The sequence below is a fragment of the Talpa occidentalis genome, unplaced genomic scaffold, assembly GCF_014898055.3.
Source record: "Talpa occidentalis isolate TD23 unplaced genomic scaffold, MPIMG_talOcc4v2.1 talOcc4.7, whole genome shotgun sequence".
NCBI lineage: Eukaryota > Metazoa > Chordata > Mammalia > Eulipotyphla > Talpidae > Talpa > Talpa occidentalis.
This window is the reverse complement of record NW_023605083.1, coordinates 87,914,027-87,937,119: the sequence shown is the minus strand read 5'-3', so window position 1 is coordinate 87,937,119 and position 23,093 is coordinate 87,914,027. Positions and strand designations below refer to the sequence as shown.

Below are 23,093 nucleotides of genomic sequence, written 5' to 3'. Positions count from 1 at the left end.
GCGCCAACCCCGCGCCTCCACCCTCTAGCGCATGCGCCATGGCGCCTCGAGGACTCCCGCCCGTTTTTCTACACACGCGGTGGGACTTCCGAAAGCGCTCCGGCCGGTGATTGGCCAGGAATTATTAATTATTCATTAGGGGGCGTTCCGGGCCGGACTGCCTTTGTTAACCTGGGAGGGCGCGGCCGGGGGCATTTTCGCTGCCGGCTTCGCTGAGCGGTGCTTGGTTACCAGATTGGGGCGAGATGTCCTACATCCCGGGCCAGCCGGTCACCGCCGTGGTGGTGAGTGCGCTCGTGCGGGCTCCTCCTCCTCTTGACTTGCCCCCACTTTGCAGAGCGGCAAACTGACACCCCGAGCAGGTTGACCAAACCTCGACCCCGGCGCTCTGGCAGACTGGCGTCCAGGGCTCCGGTCCCCGCGCTGCTGGAGCGGGACCGCGGTCTCCTCCAGCCGTGAAACAGATGGGTGCGCCCCAGAGCGCCTGTGAGTCTGGATCGTGGCCAGACCCTGCGCACTTTCGCTGCCTTGCTGGACTCCTTCCATACAGCCGCGGCCGAGCACGGAGGAGGAAGGCCCAGCTGTGGGAGGCTGGGAAAGCGCCCCCTTCCTGGCCTGTGTTCCCAGCTGGGCAGCCGCGGGGGGCGGGCGCCGGCCCCGGCCTCGGTGACTCGCAGCCTCTGGAATGAGGAAGTGCTTCCTCTGCTCCAGCCGGTGCCGCCGCCCAAAGGGAGATTCAGGGAGCTTAGTAGCCAGGGCCTGCCTAGCAGCCCCTTACTCCTCCTGTTCACTGTTGCCCCCTTGGCCCACCCGGTCCAGAGTGATGGCTCGTGCAGCTGATTAGATTGCGCACCGAACTTACTCTGAAAACCTAGCCGGGGCAAAGTTTCAGCTTCTCCTGACTCTCAGGGCCTGAGGAGACTAGGAGCTAGGGTCAGCTCAGGTTCTTGCCTCTCCCCTTGGCTTGGCTTGGATGCTAGGCGCTATTAAAATAGGCAGAGGGAGGCAGGGACATTAGACCCAGGCGTTGATGCCACAGTTGGATGGGGACCAGAGGCCACCTCTGGTGGAGGGGTGTATACTGGGTCCCAGAGAGTAGTCTGGTTGCCTTAGCAGAAGCCCTCAGGAAGGATACGGGTCTATGAGAAGAAATGCCTGCCAGGCAGGCAGTGGGTCAGGTGGCAGGCCCAGCTCTGGGGCCATGGGGCTGGCCTCAGTGTCTCAGATGGGAGCTTGTGTGGTGATAAAGATGACATGTGAGGGTGAGCACAGAACACCAGCTCACGAGGGGGAAACATTGCTGGGCCTGCTGACAGCTGTCCTAAATTCACCCTAGATGCACCAGCCTGGCTTTTCCAGATCACTAGCTGCCCCAGAGGAAAGAAACCAGGTTTACTTCTTATCTAGAAAATAAAGGGTGCAGGTGAAAGGCCAGAGTGGGTGGTACCCTGCCTGACAAGTCAGTGACTGGGCCTTGTCTCACAGCCCAAGGGCCAATATTGACCTTGAGGGTGAGGCTAAGATACTGGAAGGGGGGGTGTGTGTTGAGGGGGTGGAGGAGGCCTGGAGGAGCTCACACTTTGGAGCCTGAGGAGCTAGATCCAATGGACCCCAGGGGTCCAGCTCCTGCTTCCCTTGTCTCATTTCATGGCTGTTCTATAGATCATCACTGTAGGTCTATGACCTCCCAATTCTTCTAATACTAGGAACGTGTCTGAACATGGGTCTGGCCTCTCCCTCTAGTGTTTTGGATTGGGGATGGGATGGGGAGGCTTCCTCCCTAGTCATTGCCCCCACATTCCCCATGTAGTTGACTGAGAATGTTAAGTCATTTTGGCCTCTCCTCAACTCTGGCACCATAGGTCTACCTGCCTTCCCAACATTTGCCTGGCTGGCTCCTGGCACTCAACATGCTTCTCCTCCAGGGTTCCTGCAGGAGAGATGGTTGTATTCTGCCGGGCCGGGACACTGGGTGCGCCCCTTGACTCCTCTCTGCCATGAGTGCTCCTGTCTGTTGATCTCACTTTCCAAGTAGTCATGTCTCCACACGACTACCTCTTTGGTCTCCACATCCTACCTCTGTGAAACATCTGTTCCTTTATTGTCTGCCTCAGTGGTCTCTCCAGCATCAAACCTGACCATGGTCCGGTGGCTAAACTCCTGGTCATCCCCCCAAGACCTGGTATAAATGATCCCTCTTTGTGAAGCTTCTCGGGTTCAAATTAGGTCACCTTTTGCTTTTTTCTTCCTACTTGTTGAAACTCAACCTTTGGGGTAGAGTGATCTGGCCTGGTTCCCAGCATCTGAAGACTGGAAGGGTGCCTGCTGAGGACTTTGAAAAAGAGCCTGGCACAGTGGGGCACCAGTCCCATTGTGGCAGAGCCCTAGGGCTCTCCCTTGCCTCCAAACACTGCTCATGGTACAGGGCCGGGACTGTTGCACTGTGTACTCTTGGCCTAAAGAACATGTATCCATGGCACCTTTAAATCTCTGTTCCTGTTACCTTGGCCAGGACAGCTCTTCTCTTCCCTGTGCAAGTTTGATCTTCTTTGCTTTCCCTGAGCATATCCTAATTGCCCATAACAGGGCTAGCTCAGCAATCTGAGCTGCCTCAGCAAGGTATGAGTGGGTTTTTTTTTTTTTTCAGGGCCTGCTCTCTCTTACCCTGTGTAGTATCTCCCCTGGGACATGGCCCCCATCTATGGCAGCCACACCCTTGGCATGGCTGAGCTGGCCCAATGGCTTGAGGCTGCCACTGGGGACAGACCAGCTTCACTTTTTACATACCCACCAATTCCCAACTCTTTTTTTCTTTGCCAGCAAAGAGTTGAAATTCACAAGCTACGGCAAGGTGAGAACTTAATTCTGGGCTTCAGCATTGGAGGTGGAATTGATCAGGATCCCTCCCAGAATCCTTTCTCCGAAGATAAGACAGACAAGGTGAGGGGATCTGGGTCTTGGGACTTCTCCACAGGGCACAAAGGCTTGAGATGTCACACCTCTGCTTCCTGAGTCTTGGTGGAAGAAACAGGTCTCATCTCTTTCAAATAATCCTAAGGAGGTCCAAGAAATTTCTGGTGGGAATAGGTAGGGGTGGAGGTAGGACTAGACCTCCTAGCCCTAAGAAGTTCTGCTCAGACAGTATCTGTGATGCAGCTAGCATCAGGAGCTGGAGCCTCCTACTTTTCTTCTTGGCTCTCTCAACACAGCCTGTGCTAGGGGAGGCTGGGTACAGAGACAGAAGGGTGACTGGGAATATGGCAGGTTGGGCTTTGCTTTGCGGTTAAGGGGGCCAGGTTGATGACTCAGGACTGTCTTTTTCCAGGGCATTTACGTCACACGGGTATCGGAAGGAGGCCCTGCTGAAATTGCTGGGCTGCAGATTGGAGATAAGATCATGCAGGTAACAGGTGTCCCAGAGGAGGAACATAGGCTTGGGTCACAAGGGCTTCTGACCTGAAGCACTTCAGGGTTGGGGGTTGCCCCTCACTCCTGGGAGCACCTGGGGGTATCACTGAATCTATTCTGGAGGGCATACTGATGTTACTCTCAGAGGAAGCAGGGTTTCTCCTGTGTCTCTCAACTGTGGTGCCTGATGCCCCCGCCAGCCAGCTGACATCAGCTTGGGGGGGTCTGTTTGGATGACCCAGGCAGCTCTGTTGTGCTTCCATATTCAGGAGGGCAGAGAGCTGAGATGGGCTCTTTTCCCCCTGGGCCAGGTGAATGGCTGGGACATGACCATGGTCACACATGACCAGGCCCGGAAGCGGCTCACCAAGCGCTCGGAGGAGGTAGTGCGCCTGCTAGTGACACGGCAGTCGCTGCAGAAGGCCGTGCAGCAGTCCATGCTGTCCTAGCAGCCCAGGCGGTCCCCAGCTCGTTCCTGCCGCCTCTTTGTACAGTGACACACTCCACGCTGTCTGTTCCTCATCCTGGCTTCTGCTGAGTTCTGGCCCCAGCTCTGAAGGGCAAGAGCTGATCCCTGGGGCCTGACCTAGCCTTTCTCCCCCTCTCCTACTACTGGCTTGAGGCTCTGGGACCAGCTCTTTCCCTTGGATACTAAAGACTGGAAACAACAGGCCTAGAGTGGAGCTGTACTGTCTGTAGTGACCACAGGCTTGACCCTCATACCCCGTTACCTGACCACAGCAGTGTCCAGGCCATTGGGAGGCCCCACTTCCTGAGAGCTGGAAAGCTGGAAAATACCTGGTGAGGCCATCTGGCCCCACACTTTGCCCTGGCCCCGCAGTGCCCATGGCCTATGCTTTTCCCCGCATTGCCCAGAGGGGACTCAACACAACACACTGCCAGACCACTACGAAGGCCCACCCAGATGGAAGCCGGGCAGGCTCGCCGTCTACTCCATCAAACCCCCTCTCTTCCCAGGGGTGCTGGTCCCCCAGGGCTCACCTGTATCCAGGATTTAGATGAGGTTGGAGGCTGACATTTCAGGGCAGTTGTCAGGACTGCCATGTTCCTCTAGACCTGTGGGTTTAACTTTTGTATTTTTGTAATCACAACTTTGATATAAAGTGTTTTTATCTTACTATTTGCTAATTCTACTTTGTATTTAGTTTACTAATTCACAAACAAGTAAAAAAAGCCTTACTTCCATGATGGTAGAGATCTCTTGTGCTCAATAAGTAGTGCTGGAATTCACCCCCGGCGTGGGGTAGGGCTGGGTGGGTGTGGGCTTGAGAGAGCACGGGTGGTACTGCCTGCCGGCTTGGCCCCCGCCACTCAGGACGGAGCCCAGCATTCCCCAGGCACAGGATGCTGTGGGAAAGCCACATCTGTGGGAATGTCTGGGAGTAACTTCACTGGAATTGGGGCATAAGCCCCCAGCTTCCCTTGTGTAACCTAGCTTCGACTTGCAGGAGACTCGTGAACACCAAGACATTCACGGGAAAGACACCCACTCTTAAGAACATTCAGTTTATCACAGCCAGGGATACAACCCCAAAAGTTCCCAGAGGTTGTGATTTGACAAGATGGGGTGAGCTGGAGGCACTGGAGCACTGAAGGGCACCTGGAGGGCACTGAAGGGCAGTGCTGGCTGCACAGCTCTTTCTGGAAATTGTTGCCACTGTGGACCCAGCTGGCACTGCCAAATCAGATTCCTTAAATTTTCACATCAGATTTTTGAGATCTCCTATTTTTTCAAAGTGTGTCACCCAGTAGTACTGAGTGGCCGCAGTAAAACAGGTCTGTGGGCTTGGCGAGGCTTCAGTCTCTGCTTTAGAGAAACAAGATCCTAAATTGTTTGATAACTTGTTAAATATGGTTATGGAAGAATCTGGAAATAAGACACTCCCCCTTCCCAGTGTTGGCATGCCCTTAAAGACCTGACCCAACCCGTGCTCACAACCACAACTTGAGTGGCGTGTCTTTGCAATGCAGAAACCTGCTACCTGGCCCTGAGCAGGCAGGCAGGCCCCTGGCCCTGCCCATCAGAGCTGCCTGATGACGTGCTGGGTTGGCACGTAGCCCCCCTCCAGAGAGTGAACCTCACAAGGCCACGCATTTCATTACGCCACGTAAGGAAGGAAGGCCGCTTCCCTAAGCCCCACAGCTTCGGCGCTGAGGCCATCACACTTCCCTCCTGCATCTGAAAATGCTGAGTTTGTGTAGAAAGGAAACAAATCAAGATTTAATTGAGGTTATAGGCCCTGCACACTAATCTAAAGAAGTCAAAAGAAGCTGAAACTTGGCTTGTACAAGGCACATCCTGGGACGTGCCCTCCTGCGTGGGGAAGACAACTGCTTTGGGTGGGGCGGAAAGGGGCTTGGGACCAGGCAGGGTTAGGCCTGTGAGGATTGTGGAAGGTGGTCTGAGGTCCTCATTTGAGGCTCCTAACAGCCAAAAACTTAAGACACGGGTAGGGGGCTGGTGAGGCAGCCTGCCCACTCCTCCAGGGGAGTTGCTCTCCCCTGTGGCAAGTCTGACAGGCCTCCAAGGCACGGACTGAGTGTGTAAGTACGTGTGTGTATACAAATGCGTGTACGCAGCTGAAGGGACTCACTTAGGCCCCTGACTCTGGCAAAGTTGAGGTAGGCAGAAGGCAAGTAAGGAAAGTAAGCCACTTCCTTCCAAGACACCCAGAAGGGGTTAGTGTGAGTTGTAGAGAGTGTTGGGCTTGTCTTACTCAGACCCCATCTGTTGAGCACCTCAAGTCCAGAAATACTGTCTACACCACTTCCTGGCAAGGCTCCCTGTGCTTGCAGACATGAAAGCTGAGTTACAGAGATGAGTGAGGGTCCAGAATGTGAGTGCTTAGAGAATGTGGCCTTCAGAGTAGGGACCCCAAGTCTAGCACCCACCACCAGCACCAGCACCTCTGAGTCCATTGGCCACAGCACCTGGCTGCTTGGTCTCTGGGAACACAGCAGTGTTCCTTGGCTCTCCCAGCTGCAAGGTCAGTCCTTCAAGCTGCTCCCAGAAATACTGGTTGCTTAGGGTAAGGCCTTCGGTTCCAAGCTCAGTGCCCAGTCCTGCCTGGGATGGTTCTCAGAATCTGTGCGTGCTGCCTTAAAGCCTTAAAGAAAATAGAGATGTGGCATCAAGTTGCAGGAGGGCCACAGGTCTGGCCGGAAGGGCCCAGGAAGGGCTAAGACTTCTGGGGAGGCTGGGAGGAGCTGCCAGCAGTCTGGCTTTTAATCTTGGATCAGAGTCAGGTGTCTGTTGCACAGGGGAGTGGGGGGGGGGGTCCTTCCCGGCCAGGGAGAGTCCTGAAAGAAGGCAGGCCTGTATATGTTTAAGGCGTTAGGTCCTGAGGAAGAGAGCGCTTCTCCATTGTGGCATACCACGCGCTCTGGCCACTTCTCCAGCCTTCCTGGTGCAGCCTTCCCCACCAGGGCACAGGGCCTCTGTCCATTTATACTGCATCTCTGGGTACTAGTTCATTTGCTCATACCCTGGTTTCTTCCTGTACAAGCAGAAGTGCTGGATGAAGAAGACAATATCGAAAAAGATGGAGAAGATGCCGAGTCCAAACTTGGTTGGGTCTCCGAAGATCAGTGTCCACTGGTCTGTTAACAGCCAGAGGGGAAAGAATTGGCAGTTGTTGAAGCAGCTGGAGCAGGTGGGGTGCTGGGGTAGGGTCATCTACCCCAGGAACCCATAGATCCTCCAGCTGCAAAGGCCCATGGGTGAGTCTCCCCTTGGGGTGGGGGTGGAGTGGATGGGAATGTTTGTGTCTCAGGAAGCCTGCCCCCCACCCCTGTGCCTCTGGGTGGCAGCAGCCTGCTGGATGACTCACCATTGTTGTAGGACTGGAGGAACATCTGGAGGAGGCTGAAGCTGCCCCCAATGAAGTCCAGAAGCACGTTGCCAATGCTCCAGCCCTCAGTGCTTTTGTAGCGAAAGTTCATGTAGGCCTGTTCAGACAGACAGGGGAGGTGGTGAGAGGCCTTGTGACTGCCACTCCAAACAAGAGCAGCTCTAATTCCTCCTACTTGTGTGTTCTGGGACTTGGCTCCAAGGAACACATTGACCTTTGGGCTCTAGCAAGCCCTGGCAAGAGGAGCAGTTTGGGCGGGTCCCAGGGTCTCATCTGCATGCACAGCCTGTAGAGCCCTCCTCCCATCTCAACCCTTGACAAGTCAGGTAGAGGGTGGGGGAGGTCACTCCTCCCTGTGCTGGTACAGAGCTCCATCCTGGCTTGCCAGCAACTCTGGTTTTTCTTCTCACCTTCAATGAAGAATTCCCCCCCAAACTCAGCCTGGCTTGATATGTGCTTATGAGCACCAGCTGGGAATCCCAGGCCACCATGGAAATTGTGTCCCTCTCCTTGCTTGTTGAAGGGCCCCACATCCTTCAACACCAGCGCCCTGTGTGACTGGTGGTACCAGTCCCTAGTACCAGCCAGGAGGGGGTTTGGCCTCAGTAGAGGTCTTCTCCCCATCAGCCACCAATTGAGTCCCCTTCTTTGTCCTCCCACCTCTTCCATAATTGCTGCCATCTCTCCAGTCTTGGGTGATTCCAAACATCTCAGCGGGGGCTCCTGCCTTGCAGGTTTCCCAGGCCCAAGCCTTCCCATGCTCAGGAATGGAGGCCCATTTCCCTCCAGACTTCCTTCGCAAGCCCCCTTCTGGGGCCTGGCCCTACCTTCTGAGCTGCAACACTGCTCAGTCACCAAGGTCTCCTCACTGCCTCCCATGCTTTTCTGCCTGTCTGCTCCTTTGTGCAGGCTGCCCCCAATACAGAATGCCTCTTTGGCCACAGAATTAAGTCCTGTTCCCCTTTAAGGGCCTCCCTCCATTTCTGTACCTTCCAGGAGACTAGCCTTGACTCTGACCATAACACTCTTCTTTCTGAGGGACGGAACTAAGCCTCCGGTGCTGGGGGCTGAAAAGGGGGTTCTCCATTGAGAACTGGGTGAGTTCAACGAGGCCCTACATTTATGGGTGAGTCTGCAGGTGGCAGCCATTTCACACCCGACCCTGGCCCAGTCAATTAGGCAATGAGGGATAATGTGTCCCAGCTGAAATCCTGGGATCTGAGTACTTAAGGGAGGTGCTCAGGGTCCATTAAGAGGACCTTCGATGGGCCCGCTGAGGAAACCACCTCCAGTTGGGGAGTGGAGGTTGCCTTGGAGGGCCTCCTCCCCCTAGCTAATCTTTCCCAAGTGTCCTGCGGCTGTTCGTCTGGAACCTCAGTTAAACGGGGGGCTGGACAAGTCATCAGGAATGCCTCGGATGAGGGGTGTGCACTGTGTAACTAACTCCTGACTCCCAGAGGTCTTCATTGACTCCCTGTGTGATTCCTGGTCCAGGGAAGGGGCGGGCTTGCTGACCAGCCCTGCTCTGCTGGGCTCGTGGCTTCCATTGCAAATTTCCACTCTAGTCTTGAACAGCCAGAAGCTATTCCACAGGAGCAGGGCCAGTGGGTGGAGCTCTAGACCCTCATGCTAACCACCATGTGAAAAGGCAGACAGGCCTTGAAAGTACCTGTGGAAAATACTTGACCAGCGTCACCGCAAGCTTGATGTAGGAGAAGCAGAAGAGAAACTGCAGCCAAGTGGTCACCCCGACTGCGGCCACAATCATGGCGATGAGGGCGAGGAGCCACGAGAGCACCAGGAAGGCGATGGCAGGCCTCGAAACGCGCTGGTTACCTCGCTGAGGACAAGGTGGAGAGAGGGAAGGGAGGGGAAGTAGACAGCGTAGGGCACAGAGAGCTCAGCACCACCTGTACCAGCCACACTCCTTCCACTACTGGCTTTTCAGAAACCACCTGGAGCAAAGGGTGCTGGGGACAGAAACTTAATATGCTGGAAGCCTGCCCCCTTCTCCCAGCCCAGGCTCCATCTGACCCAGGTGGAGCCTGACGGTCCCTGGAATCTGTTCCCCAGCCCTTCACCTACACTCCAAGACAAAGGGGGCAAGAAAACCTAGAAAGTTCTTGAAGGTGGGGGGCCAGGCAGCCTCTGGCTGGCCTTACATGTGTAAAGGGAACAACCTGAGGGAAGTGGTGTGCCCATTGGGAAGTGAAAGCAAATGTGCATGTCAGGGATCCCCTGAAACAACCCTATGGAGCCTACCCACTAAAATGCTGCCGGTCCTCCAGCAACACAGCTGAGTTGATGCCTCAGCCTGGCCCTCCAGATCCCTTGTGAACCCTCTCCCCTCTGGCATCCTGAACCCAGACTATACCTATCTGCTCACCATTCCTCTCAACTGCCACCCTCCACTCCGGGCCTTCAGTGTTCTGTCCCCCAGCTGGGGGAGCCCACCCTAGCCCTCTTCTCCATTGCCATGGGAATGGCATTCATCCTAGGACCGCAGCTAAGCCCTACTTCCTCAATGACCACCACCTGTCCTTCCTGCTGGGGTAGGGCCTCTGGGTTGCCTGTGCTCTCCCCTCCACACAGCTCTCAGTCTGCTGGGTTGTCACTGCTTTCGTGTCCCTCACCCCAGACCTGGGGAGCCTAAAGACTTGGGCTTATGGGGTGTTCACTGTGCCCAGAATGGGGCCTGGCCTGTTCTCTGAGCTGCAGTGGTCAGGAGCTGAGTGAATGAACACCTCTCCTTCCTGAGGGTTTCTGTCTTCTGTAAGACAGCAGGTGTGAATGGCGTGTGGTGGTGGGTGTTGGCGGGAGTGTGCATGGTGGGGCAGCGACCAGGCTCATGTCTCACCTCATACAGCAAGCACTGTACTAGGACAACCAGGGTGAGGGCGACCGCATGCAGGCTGAAGAAGACGTCATTACTGTCCACGGGGTTCACTCCATTGGGGTGCTGGAGGAGAAACTGCTCCTGTTTGGGATGTGGGGAGAAGCTGGGGGTGAATAGTGGTCAAGCTGAACAGCTTGGGCTGGGCTGTGGTGGGGGGCACAGCGCCATACCTGGATGTAGGGGACCCAGAAGAGGCCGATGTTGAACACGCTGTAGGCGACGAAGCCTGTCAGGTTCAGGGCCACAAAGTCAAAGCTCAAGCCAACGACACTGTGGGGTGGGGGAGGCAGAGAGGCAAAGCAGAGCAGGGTTTGAGGCCAGAGACTCTGGGGGGATGGAAGGAAACAGGACCGGACCTCCAGCACACAAGGAGGCCCTAGCTCTGCCAAGGAGAGCACTGTCCCTCAGTCTCTCTCTAGACCACAATGGAAACTGCCTAACTCCACCCTTCTGAGCCATCCCCTCCCTTCCCCTCCCTTCCTTCCCCTTCCCTACCCCCCTTCCCTCCCCTCTCCTTCCATCCCTCCCTTTCCCTTCCCTTCCCTTCCTCCTAAGACCTCTCCTGCCTTGTCAAGTCCTGGAAGTCTGGAGACCTCCTGCAGAGAGGAAGCATCTCCCTCCCTGGCTCCCAGCTCAGCAGCCCACAAGAACTCTGGATTGTTGGGGTGATCGCAGGGAGGCTATGTCGTTGCTGCATGATGACCCAGGCCCACTTTGTCTTAAATCAAGGAGGGACCACTCAATGTCCATGGTCGAAGGGTCCAACTCTGGCCATGTGGCATGGCTGGACACTAACTCCCTGGGGACTGGATTCCAGGAGCTTGCCAACCCACAGGAGAGGAGTTGGGCCAACCAGTTAACAACGGATTTCCCCCCACCCCAGCCCTTTTCCAACTTTACTGAGAAGCCCTGTTTTGTTGCTTTCACAGGGACGGGCTCAAGGTGGCAAGAGACCAAATAGGAGGCCTCCCTGGTGGCCTAGGGCTTAAGTCTCAGCGCTTTTACTACCTGGCCTGGGAGCTAAACCACATGGTACTGCAGACCTTTCCTGCTTTGCCCGCTGCACCCCTCAGCAGTGTATTTCAGTAGATCTGCATGTTCTGCTCCCCACTCTGTCTCCGGTGAATCCTCTCATCCCCCACCTATGTCCTACACCCAGTTCTTCTACACATAAATAAATAAAATCTTTACAATGAGTAATAAGAACAATCTCCAAAAAATAAAATAAAAAACGAGACCAAATAGCCAGCAGACCAGGGCTCTAAGAGTTTTCACATGAGACAACTTTCTAGAAAGGGCAGGAGAGGAGCAGAGCAGAGGCGGGAGCCTGAACTCACGGCCCTACAGCCTTGCTGGAATGCTGCCTCACTGGCCTGTGTGGATCTGCACACAAGTTCAGGGGGTTACCTTTTCCGCCTCCAGTTCTTGATCACCTGAGGGTAGAAGGAGACGGACCAGGCCACAAAGTAGATCCAGCCAATCACCTGGTTTATGATGCTAATGAGGTTACTGTGGGCCACCAAGAAGATTATCCTAGAGCTGAAAGGAATTTGGGGAATGGGGTGAGCTGAGGCTGGCTTTCTGGAGGAAACCCCCACGAGCCCAGCACTGCCTCCCTTCTTGTCAATTAAGGCCCAGTTGGGCCCTGGCCGGCCTACCTGGTCTGGTTGGAATGATTTCCATGGAGGTAAACAGTAACTTGTCCAACATTTCGAGATGTCACTTGAAAAGAGGAATTTATCATTCCAGGAGGCACCACAACCTGTTAGGGAAATGGAATTGGATGCAGTGCCACGTAGCTATTGGGACCTCAGCGAGCATCCAGCTCCTGGCTGCACTGGGGCACGGAGGGACAGATCACTCATGGTCCCTGCCTTCCAGGAGCTTGCTCACAGACAGGAGGGAGGATGGACCAACTGGATGACAATGGCCCTGCCCTCAGGCTCTCCCCTGGCTTAGCTCTGAGGGAAGGTGGGATGGCACTCTTCCTCTCACTAGCCATCCTGGGCAGTTATTCAAGCTTGGCTCACAGTCTCTCATCTGTAAAAGGGGATAACACAAGGGTCTACAGGGGTGCCACAAATGACAAACTGTCCATAAAGCTTATGGTTCCGATCCTGATTCACAGCGAGCTGCGAAGGGCTTGCTACTGCACCATGACCTCTACCATGACCTCTACTTCCCTCAGTGTGGGAAGGCTCCTCAATATGCTCAGTGGGATGGGCAGCCTGGCGGCCAAGTGACTAAACAGAAGAGGGACACACCAGATGCCTGGCAGGGAGAACATCCTCCCTGCATTTCTACCCAATATTTATCTAAAGCTCTGCTCCAAGAAACAGTACTTGGAGGCCTTCCTGCAACATCAGATCTCATTATTCCTTCGGATACTCTCAAATTCCCTGGGTGGCAGGGAGAGATGTTCCCTTTACTGAGCCACACCGTACCCCTTGTTCCCTGGCTGATGCTGTACTCACCCCCTGCAGCTGTGTATCGCAGGCACTGAGGATGGGGCTCCCTGGGTTTCAGTGGCTTATTTATGAAGGCCCCTGAAGCTTCTGCCTTTACTTTTTGCACCAGAAACCAGGGGACTTAGGCAGAACAACTGAAATGGAGTTAGTGGCTGCTACAAAGCCCAGAGTCCAACTTACAGTTTACATCTTACAAGTTACTTTTTCATGACAAGGGTAAAAATACACTTGGCTCATTTTTTTTCCTGATTTTTGACAGATTTTTTTGGACCTTGCCATTTGCATATTTGTAGTGATGACTCAGTCACTCCTGAAACTAGGCAGGAAGAAAACTGACCAATCAGAAATCATGTACCTTGCTATAAGGCAGAACGAAATCATAACTATCCTTTTTTTTCAGCTTTACTTTGCAGACCACTTTTAGGTCCACAGCAAAAATACTACTGTCTTTTACTGAGTGCTTGCTATGAAGCTAGAGATTTTATATTTGTTACTGCTTTAATCCTCACAACCCCACCAAGTTGACATTATTAACCTAGATCTGCAAATGAGGAAACTGCAATGCATGGGGGTGGAGTACCTCACACAAGCCCACAGGTCAGGTTCCCAGATGCCTGGACCCCAGGTTTTATCCAGGGGCTTCCAAAGGCACAGGTGGTAGGGGAGTCGTTAAGAGCTGGAAGGGGAGGGAATGGAGACACAGCCTGGAAAAGTGGGTTGGTGCCCATGTTATGTCGCCCTGATCTGGCTCCCACCGTTACATTAAAAAAAAAAAGAGATTGAGCTGGAGCCTATATTCAGAACAGTGTATTCAGCATCCAAATCAAGAAATGGAGCCTATCCAGCACCCCAGAAGCCCTGTCCTATACCAGCCACAACTGACCCCTAAGGGAAACCGCTGTTCTGACCAACACCATGGAGTTGACATTTGTGCTGGCACTTATGCACTAAGAGTTGTACAGACCAGCATTTTTCTTGGCTTACCACTACACCCAACTTTAACTTATTTTAAAAAGGTGGTATTTTCACTTAGATGTCTGACCCCAAACTAAATGATTAACATCCACTCCTCAGTCTAAGTTTAATGTGAAAATCAAGCCAGACCCCAGAGTGCTGAGTGTCAGAACCTGCAGTGAGAACCAATGGCTTTTCTTACCCTGCAGCAGGCCTCCGGGCTGGGAAGGAGGGTGTGGAGAGGGAAGTTGTGAGACATGGCCGCTCTCAGAAGGTATGGCATTCCCTGATGAGACTGTCCTCTCAGACAAGGTCTTTTTAAGTAGACGTGCCGCCTGCTTAAGCTTGGACGCTGTCTGCTTGCAGGGCCCACTGGTGTCCCATTCCTGCCACCACACAGGGTCTAGCGACCTGCAGCGTGACTGTCAATTAACCGCCGCTCCAGGTGTGCATTCACATTGTCTGGTTTTGTTTTAAAACCCTACTTTACACTCTGATTTATTTTTTAATGTAGTTGATTAAATCTAGTAGTTGGCTCATTTTTTTATAAGGTGGACTGCAGAGTATAGATTAGCAGATAAGCGTGGAGAGGTGATAAGTAGCTGTGGCTATTGTACAGACAGCCACTGGCAGGGGAGTTTGGAGATTCACCAGCGGAATCTCAGAATAGTGTTTCTTCAAAAACTTTAATATGGACTCAAATCACAGGGGGTCTTGCTCACAAGCAGACTTCGAGTCAGTAGTTCTGGGCTGGGGCCCAGGATCCTGTATTTCTAGAAGGCTTATAACTAGGGACAAAGCTGCGGGTCCATGGACAGCCTCTGAGAAGCAGATCTTAAAAAACTATCTTAAGGACTTCTTTTATATTCCCAGAACCATTCTTGCCTCAGATTTCTTATCTTCACCTTCCTAATTCCATTCACAAGGCACAAAATGCCCATACTCAGAGACCAACAAAGACAAAATTAGAGATTTCTAGAATGAGGAGGCTGGAGCTGCCACTATATAAAAATAGTGGCCTATTTCCAAAAGCACTTAACTAAAATGTGTTATCCAGCAGTTCTCTACCCATCGGGTAAGATTCATCACTCACTTCATCAGGGAGCTCGAGGATAGTAACATTTTTTGAACGAAATGTGACTTCAAAAGTGATCACCAAGGTTTCGTTTAATGGATGCCTGTGGAGAGAAGAGTCTGATTACTGGCTAGGCAATGATATCTCAACTGGCCTCTGCACTTCTGGGAGGATCTGACCTGTCATTTTTCAAGCCACTAAGGTTAGGAAGCACTATGTGCTTGGCCCTGTGGGGTAGAGAGGTTGGGTCCCTGCTCCTTAGGGGTTTTTTGTCTTTACCATGATTGCCATGAGGGAGGGGATGGGAACACGAGGTGGGAAACTGGCCGTGAATGCAAAGAGTGATGTCCAGAGGGTGGTAGGGCCATGACATCTGCTGGGTGGGAAAGGCTTCCCTAAGGAAAGTAATAGTGTGGCCCCTGAAAGCCAAGAGGTGTGTCTGACTGGAAGCAGCTCATGGGGGTCTTAAGTCTGGCTTTCAAGGCCTGGAGTTAACTTGAAAGGCAGTGGAAAGTCACTCCAGGATTCTGGCAAGGAGAGAATTGTGGGGAGAGGGTGACATGTCAGATTTCCAAGATGTTGAAGTGCAAGGTGTTGATGGCCAGATCCGGGAATGGAATGCAGTTCTGCTTGGAAATCTTGGTGGGGTTTGAGATCTGACCTCTCAGAAGAGAGGAGAAAAAGGGAAGGTAAAGAGGAAAAAAAAACAGAGTTCCAGATCTTCATCTTGGCAAATCTTCAAGGCTGGGAGGCAGGAATAAGGGGAAGCAGCTAAGATCACAGAAGAGGTAGACTCCTTGGCACTGCTTGATCTAGGTCAGTACCCTCATGCTTGAACCAGCAGCATCAATAAGAAACACTCAGATGAGGCAAAGCATGACTATCTCGTGAATGCGAGCACTGATGCAGTCAACTTTTGCTTCTGGAAAAGCAAGAAGTGCTGGTGAGAGGCCTAGCATCTTGCCCCCTGACCTTCGGGGTTCTTCTCAAATATTTTTCTTTGCTGGGAAAAGGCTCAAGTCTCTGGGGAGCAGCCTTACTCCTCCCTCCCACCCCTGTCCCCAGAAGGAAACAAGGATTCAATGGTTGCAGGGAGAGAGTCTTGGGTATTGGGGGCCTGGTCTACAGCCCAGCGATAGCACCTCTGTGCCTGTGGCTTGTCTTAAAGTGGAGGCAAGAGTATCACTTGAAATATGAGCAGTGGGAAAACACAGCTGGGCCCGGAAACTTACTGGAGAGCGATGCTGATGTTGGTTGAACTTCCATTTTCCAGCTTCACAGTGGAAGGAACAGTGAGGGCGACTGTGGACTCTGGAAGGACCCAAATCAATGATGTGAGTCATTAGGTCAGCGACCTTAGGCCCATATGAGGAGAAACTGAGATGAGGGTCCCTGACACCTGAACTCGTGAGCTCTGACTCAGGATAGCCTCTTGTCTTCTAGTTGAAGGTGTGGAGGTTTTCAGAGGCTAAGAGATGGAATTGACAACCTGAGTTCTCATTCTGCCCTTTCCCTTCTTGCAGCTGAGACACAGGCCTGGCAGGAAACACTGTAGCTTCCTCCTCCCCCACAACGATGGACTCTGAGGGCCTGTGGCTGAGTTAGCCAGAGACAGTAATAGAACCATGGAGCCCAAGAACTGTCACAAAGGACTTCAAGCCATCATCTGGGATTGGAATTTGCAGATGTGAAAGCACAGGGGTCTCCTTTGTAGAGCAAAAATGGCCCTGCAGAAAGTGCCCAGCCCCTTCCTGTGCTGAGAGATGGATGGGCCCAGCAACCTGATTCTAAAGAAGCTCCTTTGGAATCCCGCACTAACCTAGCCCAGTCTATACACATAGCCCTGTCGTGGGGCTGGCTGTGCTGGGGACTGGGTAAAGGATGATGAATGACACATATTGTTTCACTATCAGGAATTTCTTCTCAGCAGTAGGTATTAACTTAGGACAAGCCAAACAGGCCTCTGAAGTGAGGGAGGAGGCGGGTTTGGGAGGCTAAACACCTCAGAGGTACTTGGCCACAGAACATAATTGAGTCTCTCTCTGACCTCCTCCTCTATTCTTTGGGCAGCCCCCACCCTCGCCCCCACTGCCAGGTGTGCTCAGAGCCCTAGTCCACCTGCTTGCCTTACCTCCAGGCCTTCAGGGTAATGCACAGCCTAGGGTGTGATCAAGAATCTAGGTGGGTGGGAAGAGGCCCACAAGAGCAAAGCAGGTGCCCCACTTAGAAGTGCCCTAATTCAACTTCAGTGATTCCCCTTCTCAATACTACTACCTAGTAGTTTCTCCTCCTCTGCCTGGCCACCTCCAGAGGCAGTGAGCTCATTTCCTCCAAGGGAATCAGCCAGTCTGCAACTTGCCCTCCTAGGCCTGACTTACTCTCCCTGGGGCTTGTCAGACTCTATCAGCACAGCCTTCTCCATGTTAGTCCTGCATGCATGAATGCAGACTCAGGTTCTGTCCCCAGCATCTGCAAGTCTTCAAGGTGAGACTCCACCTTCCCAGGTCTCTGGCCCCCACCTGGCTGGGTCCTTCTGACTCCCTGGCCTGGCCTGCCAACTCTGTCCCTTCTTTTCTCACAACACTGTCCGGGGCTTTGTTCTGGGCTTACATAGTTAGGGTGGGGGTACTTCAGTCCCTGCAATTACTTTCTACCTATCACACAGATAAGAAAGACTTGCCTAGACTCTGCCTAGGACAGGGATACAAAGTGTGATGTCCAGCAGTCACCCACACCCCTGGGTCCCTGCTGGGAATGTGGTCACGGTGAGTGGGAGGTCCACCTAGCCTTTGCTTGTCCAGTCTTTGCATTTTGAGAGAGGAGGCTGTGAACTTTCAGGGAATGTTTACTTCCCCCTCATTTATTGAGGCAGCGCTCAGCAGCTGAGGGACTGGGCTTTAAAGTCACAGGCTTCCAGGGCCTCCCCGGTGGCGCAGCGGTTGAGCGCTGGGTTGCGAAGCTGCCCGCGGCCTCTGCGGTGCCGGTTCGATGCCCGGCTGCTCCCCGGCCACCGGAGGAGGGTCCCACATGGCGTGCAGACCTCTCCTGCCGCCCGCTGCTCCCCTCAGCAGTGTACTTTGGTCCTTCTGCCTGCTCTGCTCCCCACTCTGGCTCTGGTGAATTCTCTCACCCTCCCGCGCTTCTGACTGTACCCAGTGCTTGTATAAACAAAACAAACAAACAAACCAGCAAACAAATAAATAAAGCATGCCTCTATTAAAAAAAAAAAAAAATAAAGTCACAGGCTTCCATCTGGCTCTCTCACTTCCCAGCTCTGTGACCACGGGCAAGGCCCTTAACCACCCTGGGTTTCTGTTTCATTGCTACAAAATGGGGAGACTTGCACTGAACGCCTTTTCACAGGGTCCCTGTGAAGATTAAGTGTGACGTTTGTGCCACACTGCTTGCATGGCCCAAGTGCTACGTGATTGCCGCTGACTGTTCTTATTGAGTAAAAACTGCCATACATTTTTCAGTCCATAGTGGGAGGCAGTTAGGAAGCTGGTATCATATCCCAGCAGAGCACATTTAAAATTTTTCCTGGGGGCCTCCCTGGTGGCGCAATGAGTTAAGACGCAAACTATGAAGCTGTCCGTAGCCTCTGCAGCACAAGTTCGATCCCCGACCAACCAGGGAGCAACCCATATGGCGCAGCAGACCTCTCCTGACTTGCCTGCTGCTCCCCTCAGCAGTGTACTTTGGTCACTCTGCCTGTTCTGTTCCCCACTCTGTTTCTGGTGAATCCTCTCACCCCTCCCCCACACCTCTTCCCTGTACCCCAGTTCTTATATGCATAAATAAATCTTTCAAAAAAAATAAAAAAAATAAATAAAATTTTTCCTGGGGTAGGAAGCTTTGGACACCACATCGGAAATGCCAAATGAGCCTTAATGAGACCACCCCATTTCCTCTGAGGAGAGCCTGGTTTTACAACTAATACTTACTGGCACTTCCCTCTGTGCCCCCCACCCCATGCCAGTCACTCTGCTATGCTGTTAACCCTCATTCTCTGGTTATTACACAGTGAGAGGTGGGTATTAGGATTCCTGGTTCAGATTAAGGAGACGGAGAATGCTAAGAGGGAAGCATCTGCCTCCATGGCTCAAAAATGGCAGAGGCAGGATTCAAAGGTAGGCCTGATGGTCCAAAGTCCTGGTTCTTGCAGCATCTCAAGATTCCACCCAAAGAAGTCAGAGGCAGAAGACTCTAAAGGCCATGCCTCACAGCTATAATCCCAAAGCAAAGGGAAGACAGGCATGCAGAATGCAAATTCCTGTTACTTGACTGTAGGGAAGTTTCCAGTATTCTTTCATAACGATATCCAGGAAAAGAGGTAAAGTGACAAAATGGAGCAAGGATGCAGGTTTCATCTTTGTTGTTTCCTGGTTGTGTGGGTTTGGAGATGACTTCTGCCCTCTCTGGACCTAAGTTTCCCCTCAATCTAACTCAGGCACTGGTGGCTGGATGTGCTCTTCCTTTCCTAGGGCAGGGAGTGTTACTAACTTAGCCTTTTCAAAGCAAGCTCATGTGCATATGTGTGCTTGCACACTTGGGTCCTCCTTCTACGATGTGACCCAGCAGGGCTGAGTGAGCCTCTGGAATTCGTATTGACAAACACTGGTTTCTATGGTCCAAAGGATTTTTCCTTTCTCAGAAACTGTTCATCCACAAGGTGTAGCTGCATCATACCATAAATGAATGTTTAACAAGCCTGGAAGAGTGATCAGATGGTCATTGTTTTCTCAGAGATTCACAAGGCCAGATAAGTGTAATGGGATAGACACCACACAGGATTTCTTGGGAGGCTTCCTTGTTTGTACAAGGCTCATTTAAAGTCTTTAGTCAGGGATTTTAAGACGTGTTTGATTTTTGACAATAGCCAAGTCAATGACCAAAATAATGGGCCTGGCATAATAGGAGTGCTAAACATGGCTTTTCGTCTAAGGAATTTCAGAAGTGCTTAGGGCGGTAGGAAAATTGCTAGAATGACTTAGGCTTCTGAGAGCCCAGTTGAGGGTCAAGGTCCCATGGAGGTGCAATCCCAGATGTGTTTTTCTGACAACGAGCCCGTGTTCTGTGAGGCCCCTAGTCCTGCTTTGTCTCTAAAAAGATTTTTCTCGTCTTATTAGTGGGTGTTGGGAAGACTCCTCAGGTGTCTGTGCCTGCCACCTCACCTGTTTCTGCAGGTGTGAGGTCTACAAATGCCGTTCTTTATAAATATTGTTCCAGACTGTTGAAGTGCCACAGATGGGAGGAAAGATAGTAATGAAAAAACGCTAATAGGGATCCTGGGGCAGAAGGCCAACTGTTTGTGTAAACATCTGGCTCCTTGTAAAACTCCTGGACTCCACACCTGAGTCTCCCCACCAACCCCATGGCCGCTTGGGGAAGGCAGGTATATGCTGTCTGGACAGTCCCAAATCCTTGGTCACAAGGTCAGACTATTTCAAGCATCATTTCCCTCTACAAAGTTGATGGCCATTTCTAAACTTACCACATTTCTCTATGAGCTTCAGGGAGAAAAGGATAAAAATCAGCCACCTTCTTATCATGTTCCTCAATTTCAAAGAACTAGGGAGAAAAACAGCAAGAAGATCAAGTTAAAGTTGGATCAGCTTATCCCCGAGAGGACAATGTGCCACCCTAGAACCACGGCACGGGCAGTTCATAAAGGACTTTCACTTCATACCTGTGACCTCACAGGATCTGCATCACCACCTTGGAGATGGGGACCCCAGGGAGCACTTATCTATCTTTGCTATATGGGGAAACAGGCTCAGAGAGGCCAATGTGTTGGGTAAGCTCCCATTCTGAGGAAGTGGACAAACACTGAATTGTTCCCTCTTTAACAGCCTCTTAAGTCCTAGCTAACAGAAAGAAAGAATACAGTTTTATGGCTAGTGGTTCTTTTTTTCAAAGTTATTAAAACTGTGGCCAGATAACTGACTTCATGAACCTATCAACCTTAAGGAAATTAATTTCATTTCCTGACTTGGGATGAGTCAGCGCTAATGCCACCAACTAACCCTTGATTGAGACTTATTTCATGATTGTCAAAGGACTGGCAGGGATCACTCACAATGGGGATCCTGTGAGGACAAGCCCCACTGACTCTGGAGCAATTCACGACTTTGGTGAGAATTGGGCTGCTGCGAACCCATAAGCCCAACACATGGCTTGGGTCAAGATGCAGCAGGTCAGCGTGGATTTCCCCAGATGCTACCTCAAAGCACAGTAAGCAGGCCCTCCCACTGCTGGCAGCCTCCGGGAGTCCTACAAACAGTGGGGGAGTTAGGAGGGGTCTGTGTGGAAACACCCCTATTCCCATTGTGGTTTCAATTTCCCCAAAAGGCCTCAAGGAGTTGGAGAGTTCCTCCCTAAAGAATTTTCCCGGATTGCTCCAGCCTGTCTGAATTCTGCCTCTACCCTTTTCCCACCTCATCCCCCCCCCCCCCCCCCCCCCCCCCCCCCCCCCCAGCCCTCAGCTTCTCCAGGGGTTTCTCTGCTGCAGTTCCCACTGATCCATCAGGCCTTGTCCCAGGAGCTTTCTTATCATCTGGCACCAATCTACCCACTTTCTGGTCCCCTCTGTGAAGCATGCCCATATGTATCCCTGTGCTCTGTGTCCTCCACCTTCTGTACCTTGACTCTCTGGGGAATTGCTCTCTTGTGTCTATGCAGTGACCTCAGGCTTCCTGCTGGTTCTTGTCACTGTTTGCTCCTCATATCTGCCTGTTTCCTCAAGTTTGTTCCCCAGGGCAGAGTTTGGGCTTTCCTGGTGAAATCAGATGCAGAATCAGGCCCAACTGGCTTCTCTCTCATTCCATAGGAATGGAATGTAGACTGAGGAACTCGAACACTTGGTCAATAAAAGTCATCCAGCCCCAAAGACTGAGATACCTGGGAGTAAAGACATCAGGGCAGCTAGAAAGACACTGAGAGATAAGGTGATTAAAATGTTAGAAAAGGATCAGACTGATAATTATACACTACAGCTAGTGTTTGTGACAGCTACATGACTGAAGCTGAGAACTCACCACAACAGGCTCTGTGTGGCATGCCTTCTTCCTGTGTACTCACTCAGATGCCACCTGCTTCAAGGAGTTTCCAGTTCTTAACTCCCTCCCAGGAGCAACCCGGGGCCAGGGGTTTCCCAAGCAGCTCCTCTCTATCAGGTATCTGAGTTCATTCTGTCAACCATTCTACCACCTGGAACTCCCTGAGTCTCCCTCTCTTGGAGAAGTAACACAGTTAGTGGCAAAAAATGTGTGCCCTCGAGACATACTGTACAGGTTTGAATCTGAAGTCCCTGTTTATTAGCTGTACGACTTTGGGTGCTACTTAACCTCCTTAAGCTTCAATTTCTTACTGTGAAAACAGGGACAGTAAGAACTACCTGAAAGGGCTTAAATGAGATGAAATGTAAAGCAAGGCTTGTGGTCCTCCAAAGGGTCACAGTACATAAACAGAGTTTATTAAAGTATTAAAAATCCTGTGGTGGTAGGGAGATGATAAGAAAAAAGATTAAGAAACGAGGTAAAGTAATTACCACTGTTGCCAAGGACACCTAGTAAGCGCTCACAAAACATGCTATTTTCTTCACCACAATTGAAAAAGGCAGCGCTGAATTGTCCTCCTTTTCTCCAGCCTGAAAGCCCACGATGGCAGGGTCTCCTCCGGGCCAGCCCCACCCCAGCCCAGCCTGGCTCTTGGTCCGAGAACAGGAGTTCCCCTACAAACCAATGTGCAAACTCTGCCACCCAGACTCAAGCGGCCACTAAGCAGAAGGCGGGGAAGGGGGCTCGGACCTGCACCCGTCCCACCTCGGCAGTACCGTGTCCCCTGCTTCGGCTCACCACCTACCTGGGGACTATCCATTTTCTCAAGGCCGGGGCAAGTGCCAGGGGGTGGAATCCCCGCGATTGCGGGGGATGGATGCGCGCAGGCTGCCCGACAGGCTTACTGTGCCAGTCTCTGGACCTCAAGGGTTTCGCCTGGGGACTCGGGAGGGAGGCTGTTGGGGTCATGGCAGTTCTCACCTGGATCCTCTTAGGCTCAGGGGACCGACCCACACGGGAGGCAGGAGCAGCTTCTAACTGCACCAGCGCCCCCACACCGGCTAGACTTTTAGTGCCAGCGGGGCATAAGTCACCTGACCGAACCACGTGCTCCGCCTAGTGCATAACTCCGCGCAATGCGCTCTGGGGGCTGTAGTTTTCCTGCGCCTTAGCGGCGCGGTTGGGCGGGGTCGGCGCGCAGCGGAGGGCGCCTGGGCAGGCAAGGGGGTTCGGGGGTGAGGGACGATTAACCCACTTCAAGGGAGAGAGGCGCTCGAGTCCCGCGCGCCTGTTGCGAACCCTAGAGCTACTGTGGTGAGTTCGTCCCGCGCGGCGCTCCACGCTTCCAGCACGCGCGCCCTC

The 23,093-nt window shown here is 52.5% G+C and overlaps 2 protein-coding genes across 8 annotated transcripts; one reads left to right on the top strand and one right to left on the bottom strand.

Annotated features, from left to right (window-relative positions):
* Positions 1–153: 153 nt before the first annotated feature.
* Positions 154–4,644, top strand: TAX1BP3 (Tax1 binding protein 3). The gene is made up of 4 exons (XM_037491485.2): positions 154–284; positions 2,821–2,940; positions 3,326–3,403; positions 3,720–4,644. Exons 1-4 carry the CDS (start codon positions 246–248, stop codon positions 3,855–3,857), a joined length of 375 nt encoding a protein of 124 aa, XP_037347382.1. The 5' UTR covers positions 154–245; the 3' UTR covers positions 3,858–4,644.
* A 1,849-nt stretch (positions 4,645–6,493) lies between these two features.
* On the bottom strand, positions 6,494–22,829 carry CTNS (cystinosin, lysosomal cystine transporter). 7 transcript variants are annotated; one of them, XM_037491479.2, is made up of 12 exons: positions 22,713–22,829; positions 21,316–21,608; positions 20,168–20,244; positions 15,906–15,984; positions 14,692–14,776; positions 11,835–11,938; positions 11,584–11,715; positions 10,347–10,446; positions 10,138–10,257; positions 8,950–9,120; positions 7,260–7,377; positions 6,494–7,029 (listed from the first exon to the last, which is right to left on the bottom strand). In XM_037491479.2, the coding sequence occupies exons 3-12, from the start codon at positions 20,223–20,225 to the stop codon at positions 6,896–6,898; spliced, it is 1,101 nt and encodes a 366-aa protein (XP_037347376.1). In that variant the 5' UTR covers positions 20,226–20,244; positions 21,316–21,608; positions 22,713–22,829; the 3' UTR covers positions 6,494–6,895. The 7 variants fall into 7 exon arrangements, with proteins under 7 accessions (XP_037347376.1, XP_037347377.1, XP_037347378.1 ...); XM_037491480.2 differs by having other exon boundaries at positions 21,316–21,573; XM_037491481.2 differs by having other exon boundaries at positions 21,316–21,448.
* Positions 22,830–23,093: the final 264 nt, after the last annotated feature.

What these genes read in the sequence shown, in the direction of transcription:
- TAX1BP3 (XM_037491485.2), top strand. Translation starts at nt 246, where the DNA reads ATGTCCTACATCCCGGGCCAGCCGGTCACCGCCGTGGTG. An exon ending in AGCCGGTCACCGCCGTGGTG is followed by an intron (nt 285 to 2,820) that starts GTGAGTGCGCTC and finishes TTTCTTTGCCAG; the next exon opens with CAAAGAGTTGAAATTCACAA. An exon ending in TTGGAGATAAGATCATGCAG is followed by an intron (nt 3,404 to 3,719) that starts GTAACAGGTGTC and finishes CCCCTGGGCCAG; the next exon opens with GTGAATGGCTGGGACATGAC.
- CTNS (XM_037491477.2), bottom strand. Translation starts at nt 22,700, where the DNA reads ATGACCCCAACAGCCTCCCTCCCGAGTCCCCAGGCGAAACCCTTGAGG. An exon ending in AGAAAATGGATAGTCCCCAG is followed by an intron (nt 20,245 to 22,536) that starts GTAGGTGGTGAG and finishes TTTTCTCCCTAG; the next exon opens with TTCTTTGAAATTGAGGAACA. An exon ending in TCCTCGAGCTCCCTGATGAA is followed by an intron (nt 11,939 to 14,691) that starts GTGAGTGATGAA and finishes TTTCCCTAACAG; the next exon opens with GTTGTGGTGCCTCCTGGAAT.